Source organism: Notolepis coatsorum, assembly GCF_963971535.1.
Source record: "Notolepis coatsorum genome assembly, chromosome: 12".
Taxonomy (NCBI): Eukaryota; Metazoa; Chordata; class Actinopteri; order Aulopiformes; family Paralepididae; genus Notolepis; species Notolepis coatsorum.
Window position 1 is genome coordinate 29,656,307 of NC_140176.1, and position 8,669 is coordinate 29,664,975.

Here is an 8,669-nt window from a genome sequence, read left to right on the forward strand (position 1 = left end):
ACATTTGTGTGTATATGCAGGCTATATAACACATTATTAGCAGGCGTTTTAGGTCTACATGGGTTAAGGGGCTCTATAAGCGCTGTTGTAATGTCGCTCAGGTCGCTCAGGTCAGGTGATGGCCGGCAGGCTGCTTCGTCCTCTAACTGTCCCGGGATGGCGATTAGGGTCGGTGCCAAAATCCATACTACAAAACGATGCCGGTTCCTAAACTGTTCCAAAATCGATACTCTAAAAAGATATATATCTGCTGCTGTCATTGGCTGTTCTGTCACTTTTGAAGTGCATGTGAAACTGTTGGCTGGGCAGGTTTCTGGACCTGCATCTGTGACACCCTGAACCAATCCGAACCAATCCGCAAAGCCTGGCACAAATTGCACCGAGCAGTTAAGGTGACGCACCCTACCGTCTTCACAGACATGGTGGTAACTAAGCGCAAAGCCCTAAGCCATGCATCTATAAAGGGGCATCAGCCACCCAGAGATCCCATGCAATTGTATTTATTATTTAAATATTGTTATTTAACGTTGTCGGCTTTCCCAATGTTGTCGGCGTTATTGATTGGTTGATTTTTAAACGAGATTTAGATTTAGCATCATGCTTCAACTTTTATTTGTGTTATGCATTGCTCTTGCTGCTTTTTTATTATGTATTATTCATTATATAAAGCACTTTGAACTGAAATCCTTGTATGAAAGGTGCTATATAAATAAAGATTATTATTATTATTATTATTATTATTATTATTATTATTGACTGCACTCACGTTCCAATTGTACCACACTAATGCTCCAGAATAAACTTAATTTATAACGTTTCGTCAGGTCCATGGAATAGACGCTGGAAACACGGCCAATGAAAAGTTTATTCTGGAGTATATGATAATGCAGGTTCTATTATCTTAACTAAACATTAAATACAACTTTTCTCAAAATATTCGTAAATTTTAAAATATCTTCACTGGCACTGCTTAAATTCGGTATAAAGATTCAGCACACCATTTGTGTACTTCTTAAAGCATAATACGAATGTTGGGAACTTGCTTCAACAAGAACAGGATTAGGGGGAGTACTGTGGGACAACTCTTATTATTGTGTAAAAACTACAAGAAACACCCTTTACTTAATGTGTAAAACATTTTGGTTGTATTATTATTTATTTATGTTTATTTTTTATTTTTTATTATTTAAATCTGTATCCTTCCTATGTGAACCTGTTTTTGAAGTTAATTATTATTTTGTGTGGGGTGGGGTTAGGGGAGGGAGAACGGGGTGAAAATGTTTGCTGAATACTGCTCTGCTGATATACATGTTGTAATTTGCAAACTAAAACCCAATAAATATATTGTTAAAAAAAAATAAAGATTCAGCACTATGGACAGGTCTGCTCAAAATTAATTATTTGTGGATGACAAACAAATGCAACGACGAAATAAATTAAATACAATATGGAATAAACAAAATAAACACATTTGGCATCTCATATCCCAGTCTGAGCGCAGTTGGGATATCCAAACGTGGCAGTGGAAAAATATCTGTGATTTTGCGCAAGCTCCCATGCTCGCGCCCTCATTCCGATCTACGCAATAATATTCACGGGGGTAGGTCTCCTCGTGGGACACAAATTTCCAATGCATTGTCCCGTGGGATAATGCCCCCCGCAGCGATATTAATTAAGGGGCGGATTTGCGGTGATGGGGAAATGAATCAGAATCAGAATCAGAAAGGTCTTTAATGCCAAGTAGTTTTCACATAAGGAATTTGCTTGTGTAGATTTCGGTGCAACATTAGCGGACAGACATTAACAGACAGATAATACAATAAAGAGGTGGAGTCAAATTAAATGAAATATGAACTAAGTTAAGCACAATGGAATATAATATAATTATGAAATCCAATATAGGCCAGGGCTGTACAACCTCTTAACATGCGGGCATGAGGACTGCATACCTTTTTTGCAAACCAAAATACTATACTTTATACTTATAGCACATGCATAAGCCTGGTCTCTTTTGAATGATAACATTCTGTAGTTTATGATACAATAAGGAAAGATCACTTTTAGTGCTAATGAAATAGAGTAACATAGGTCTGAACTTGAGTTGTAGAAAAACTTGTTACTCAAGTTTTTCTGTAGTAGTTAGTAGTCCAGAAGTAGTATTTCCCCAGAAATTCGTATGGCTTGAAGATCCGTTCAGAAATGAGTGATTAGGAGTGATTTTGGTAAACTGTGTACAAAAGAAAAGCTCAGTTTTCTCTTCAATTCATGGTTCCTTGTTACGACCCTGGCTCAGAGGGCATCAACATAAAGGGACACAAACAACCAACCAAAACTGACATATTTATTAATACTGTACAACTATATTGAACAAAGGGGTAAAGTGTGGTGGTAGGGGAAGACACTGCTCCAACAGTGTCTTCTGGCAAGATGAGAGAGTGTGTGGGGCGGGAGAGGGCCTTTTAAACCCATTGCAGGCCGCTTCTCAATTAGGTGATTGGCAGCAATCGCCTGGAACACAGGACACACAATTAATAGCAGCATGGTACATAACATTCCTTTCTGCCATTACTGTTGGAATCCATATCGTTACCAATGTATCTGTAAAAGGCTGATAAGATTGTTTCATGCAATACATTCCTTGGATCTCTTAACCATCTGCACCCTCTCTTTCCTCCTCTACAGAAGCCCTGAGAGTGAGGAGTGACAAGGGCTGTGGGTGGCCTCTCCTTCCCCTCACCACCACCATGAGTTGGAGTTTCCTGACGCGACTGCTGGATGAGATCCACAACCACTCCACCTTCGTGGGAAAGATCTGGCTCACGGTCCTCATCGTGTTCCGCATCATGCTGACCGCAGTGGGCGGGGAGTCCATCTACTATGACGAGCAGAGCAAGTTCGTCTGCAACTCGGGCCAGCCGGGCTGCGAGAACGTGTGCTACAATGCCTTCGCCCCGCTCTCGCACGTCCGCTTCTGGGTCTTCCAGATCATCCTGGTGGCCACCCCCTCGCTCATGTATCTGGGCTACGCCGTCAACAAGATATGGGCCCAGGAGCGGCCGGGCAGCGGGGGAGTGGGCGATCTGTCCTCACGGAGGCCCAGGAAGCATCACCTGGGGCCGCGGAGGCAGCATAGGGGCATGGAAGAGGCCGAGGACGACCAGGAAGAGGACCCCATGATCTACGAAGTGGCTGAGGTCGAGAGCGGGAGGGGCGGAGACGCCGGAGGGGAGGGGGGCAGAGGACAAGGACGGGGCAAGGTGCGCCACGACGGCCGCCAGCGTATCAAGGAGGACGGCCTGATGCGCATTTATGTCCTTCAGCTCCTGGCACGCTCCTTGCTGGAGGTGGCCTTCCTGTGTGGGCAGTATGCCCTCTACGGCCTGTCGGTGCCGGCCACGTACGTGTGCTCGGGCAAGCCCTGCCCGCACAGCGTGGACTGCTTCGTGTCACGGCCTACAGAGAAGACCATCTTCCTCCTCATCATGTACGCTGTGTCGCTGCTCTGCCTGGCGCTCAACGTGTGGGAGATGCTCCACCTGGGAACGGGCACCATCTGTGACATCCTGCGCTCCCACCTCCCGCCTCTCTCTGAGGACCAGCTCATTGTGCTGCCGGGGGGAGGAGGAGGAGGAGTGAGCGGAGAGGCTGGAGTGAGCTGGAACGCCCCCTCGGCCCCGCCGGGCTACAGCGTCGCAGTCAAGACACCTCTGGTGTCCAGCGAGCACCATGGCCGACAGCTGCCCTTCACTGACCTCGGCAATGACAAAATGGCGTGCCGCCAGAACTGCGCCAACACCGCCCAGGAGGAGCGCCGGCAGCAAGCCTGTAACGAGGACAACTTGACCAGGGCGGGGGCGGGTGACGCCGACACTCTGCACAGGGACATCTTGACCAGGGACATCTGTCAGGCACAGGACAGGCTGCAGGCTGCCATCCAGGCCTACAGCTACATCCAGCAGCAGAGCCACAGCAATGCCCACAGCAAGCCCCAACGTGAGCGCAAACACCGCCAGCCCTCCAGACACTCCTCCAGCAAGGGGGACAGAGAGAGGGCTAGCAGCAGCAACAGTAGTAGCAACAGGTCTGGAGAAGGCAAGGGTTCTGAGTGGATCTGAAGTCCAGACAGATACTGGAATAAAGGAATTGGGCCCATTCATGTGTGTAGCAGTAACAGTGTAGCCTACTAACTTACTGTAACAGTGTACTAACCACTGTACCACTGTACTACAAAACAGTATTTCGGGTGCAAGGATCAACATGGGCTTTTGTTGTTGTTTGGTCCATACATATCATAAACATTGGTCAGTCATCCATGTTACATTATTTTAGAGCTGCAATCATTATTTTTACACTGTATTTTTCACATTTCCAAAACTTATGACCACCTGCTATCAGAAGGTCTTGTTGAGCCATGGTGTCCTACTCAATCAACCATGCTATCAGAAGGTCTTGTTGAGCCATGGTGTCCTACTCAATCATAAAAATAGGGAAACAATGTCCAGGCACGCACTCCAGGTTTTTCCAAATGTATTGGCAGCCTGTAATCATGACGTTTCGGTGTGAACACACCTTCTTCAGAATGGCTTGCATGAAGCATGAAGGGTAAGTGACCCTAGTATATACAAGACAAACAGGAAGTGACAACATAGGAAGTGACAACCTTGTTTTGTTACTGGGTTACAGCACCCAGTGTCAAGTCTGGTTAGGTGAGCGCGTTCTACTACTTTTTTCACGTCCTACTCAATCAACCATGCTATCTGAAGGTCTTGTTGATGGTGTCCTACTCAATCAACCATGCTATCAGAAGGTCTTGTTGATGGTGTCCTACTCAATCAACCATGCTATCAGCAGGTCTTGTTGAGCCATGGTGTCCTACTCAATCAACCCTGCTATCAGAAGGTCTTGTTGAGCCATGGTGTCCTACTCAATCAACCATGCTATCAGAAGGTCTTGTTGATGGTGTCCTACTGATTGTTTGATTGATTGATTGATTATTTTTTTGCAGAATGGTTACAGTACAGTACAGCTCAATACATACAATTGTTAAGGGGATGCAGACCAGAGAAAGACTTTCGTCTTGTTTACATCAGGGTCCCCCATTTTCAATTCATCATAACATATATGACATACATGACATACAGATAGACAGTACTGCTACATCTATACATTTATGACATACCAGATTTGCAAATACAGTACTGTTTGTGATACGAGAGAGTCCAGAAAAGAGAGTATATACATTTGACATAGAAACTGTACATTGGAGGAGGTTGGGGGGGGGAGGTTGGGTAGGAGGAGTGGGGGGGGGGACACACTGTACAACTGAACAAGCAAAACTGTACATTGGAATATTGACAAGACCATACTTGGTCATTTACTGTACATTGGGGGGGGTTGTGTTAGGACATTTACAGGGGCCAGTTTAGAATTGCAGTCTCAATCAACCATGCTATCAGAAGGTCTTGTTGAGCCATGGTGTCCTACTCAAACAACCCTGCTATCAGAAGGTCTTGTTGATGGTGTCCTACTCAATAAACCCTGCGCCACCATGGGGCAGTCAAACCACGGACGAGCTTTATCTCCGCCTATTTTATAAACCTACGCATTTAAGAAGTATTTTCTTCAGCAAATCTCTTAATTACATCAATATTATGCTGTGGGAACAGTATTGTGTTTGTAAGTGAAGTATTTAAATTACCTACCTTGGCTAGGAAATGGCCAAGAGTAGGTTGTATGTGTTGTAAAAAGAGAAGGAGATGTAGGGGAATTTAAATATATTTCATTGTCTTTTCTTGGAGATCCTTTGAGACGTTGGTGCCATGATTCTGTCTGCTCCCGTATGGACATGGGAGACCTCTGCTGTTATCTAAAGTGCCTTAAGAGTTGCTTTATATGGACAACTCTACAAGATGAACATGTCCATGGTTTGTTTAGTAGAAGACTGGTGTTAATCTGTAGGTCCAGACCGTCCAGTGCTCCCTCCAGCTGTCTGTTGGACTAGTGGTGTTATTCGTAACGTGTGTTGCACCAGTGAGGGCTCAGACAAGGTTGTTATGTTACTACACCCATCATTTGACTAGTGGTGTTATTCGTAACGTGTGTTGCACCAGTGAGGGCTCAGACAAGGTTGTTATGTTACTACACCCATCATTTGACTAGTGGTGTTATTCGTAACGTGTGTTGCACCAGTGAGGGCTCAGACAAGGTTGTTATGTTACTACACCCATCATTTGACTAGTGGTGTTATTCGTAACGTGTGTTGCACCAGTGAGGGTTTAGACAAGGTTGCTATGGTAAGCTACTACACTCATCCTTTGACTATTGCTGAAGATGCAAAGATGGAGTTCATACCTTTCATCAAGCTATACATCTGGGTCATAAGGGAAACCACTACCGTCAAAAATCCAAACGACACCAGAAGAAACTCGAATGGTTTCCAGCTGTGAATTTTACACCAGCTTCCACGATTCATCCAGTTGTTTTTATGTTTACTACGCCTCCCTGCCTGTAATATGCTGTACAGGGTTATTTTTATTGCCTTTCACTGTGTTACATTGTTGATAGGGAAACTTAACCTTTTCCCCATCAACAATATGGATGTACAATGTACAAGTTGAACCTTTCAGCCACTGAAGGACCAGTCACTGTTTGAGGAAGTGACAGAAGACTATATGAAAATACTGTAGCCGGGCGGGCCGGGTAGCGCAGCGGACTAAGCGTCTGTCTACCACCGCAGAGACAGTGGGATCGAATCCAACTGCCAGCGGTACCTCCAGCTTGGTCGGCCGTCCATACTGACACAATTGGCAGTGTCAGTGGGTGGAAAGCTGGTGGGGTGGGTCCTGATCGTTGTAAACAGCGACTCCTACAGGTCGATCAGGGCGCCTGCACAGCGAGGGAGGGAACTGGGGAAGGTAGTGTGAGCCTCCCACGCGTTACACTTCCCCAGTGAGAGTCCTCACTGTCAGGTGAAAAGAAGCGGCTGGCTGTCTCCACATGTGTCGGAGGAAGCATGTGATGGACTTCAGGGCTCCCTAGACCGGCAAGTGGGGGGCAAATGCGCGCAACGACCAGGAAGGGCAGGGGGGAATTGACATAACGACTAAATTGGGATGGGAGAAAAATACAGAAAAAGGGAGGAGAAAAAAGTAGATAAAAAAAAAATACTGTAGCCATGCAGAAAATGGAGAAGCTTTTTTTAAATGTACGTTTATATTATAACTGTTGTTATTATTATTATTACTACTACTACCACTACTAATAATAATAAAGGTGCTATAGATAAACATTTTGTGTAAAGTAATCAATTAAAAAAGTTATACATCCACAGAGCCCCCCCCCCCCCCCCCCCCCAAAAAAGATTATTGATTAATGACTATCATTTAAAAAATGTTGGTGGGTCCAAAATGAGTGGGTCCCATTTCCCCACGTGGAACGCACCTGATTGGATAAATGACACGCTGGTGCTCTAGTGCGACATCTAGTGGCTGAATGTTATAAAAGGCACCTTTATTAATAATAATAATAATCATCATCATCATCTTATTAAAATTTATTTAACGTGGTATTTTGAAGAGCAACTGTGCCCCCCCCTCCTCCCAAATACCTGCACTTTGTTAGTACAATGTTTGAAGTTATCAGCTGATATGTAGTGTGAATGTTCAGCCACTATCGTCAGTGTTTTAAAGCTGTTGCAAATGGTTTGCTTTACAGTCTTTTCTGTGGGGCGTTTTTTCATCCGTTGTTTAATTTTTTTTTTTTAGTATTCATCCTTTATTTTGTTAGTATCGTATACGTGTACCAGCAGGCTGCCTTTGGGGCTAAAATATGTGGCTTTCCCTGGCCAAGCAAGAAATACAAATGTACAGTATATTCCATATCAAGGAATAAGTAATTTTTCTCATTTTCAAATGGAAATATTTAACTAGCACTTTGCATTGTTAAAGTGTTTCCATTTTGTATATTTTTTTATGAAAAAGCAAGTGCATGTTTTTAATTATTTTGCTAGGGGAATTATTAATAAAAAGTTATATTGGATACTGCGATATTTGTCTTCATTAATTGTGTACTTGGTGGTTTTGTCGTTGATGCGGATGCAGGAAGGAATCTCACCGCATGCGAATAGACCACCGCAACACTTCCGGGATTCTGAAATCGGGGAGGAGGTAGCGGGGGGAGCATATGAATGAATGTGGATGAGAGCTGTGATGTAAGTGGTTGCAGCTACGGCTGTGGGGGTGCTAGAGACATGATCGAATAGACTTGTATGCGCCTGAATCTCCTGAACACGGCGTGACCCATTCCTAATCGATCAGAACTAAATCGGCCGAGATCAAGTCCCTTTTCCAGCACCTACTCCCCATACACATGCGCAGATTGTCAACGGAGTCTGAACGACGCGAGATGACGTGTAGCACTTGTGTCACTAACAGTAACAGCTGTTCGCCACGGGCACAGTTCTAGGTTCGAATGAGGAGAGAAGTAATATGCATAATTAAAAAAAATAGTAGACCAGAGACAGAGCTATAACAATGACCGGTGTTTTAATTAAAAGTGCACTAGCTAGACAGTAATAATACATACAGACGTAAAGTACAAGTAGTGGTTTGAAGTATCCCTTTTTGGTTCTTTCAGTAACCTCTCCTTTCGGGAGGGTTAGTTCGATATCA

At 44.4% G+C, this 8,669-nt stretch overlaps 1 protein-coding gene across 1 annotated transcript; it reads left to right on the top strand.

Annotated features, from left to right (window-relative positions):
* Nucleotides 1-2,744: 2,744 nt before the first annotated feature.
* On the top strand, nucleotides 2,745-4,115 carry LOC311238319 (gap junction gamma-1 protein-like; the record flags this gene model as incomplete). The annotated part of the gene is made up of 1 exon (XM_084326346.1): nucleotides 2,745-4,115. One exon carries the CDS (start codon nucleotides 2,745-2,747, stop codon nucleotides 4,113-4,115), a length of 1,371 nt encoding a protein of 456 aa, XP_084182472.1.
* Nucleotides 4,116-8,669: the final 4,554 nt, after the last annotated feature.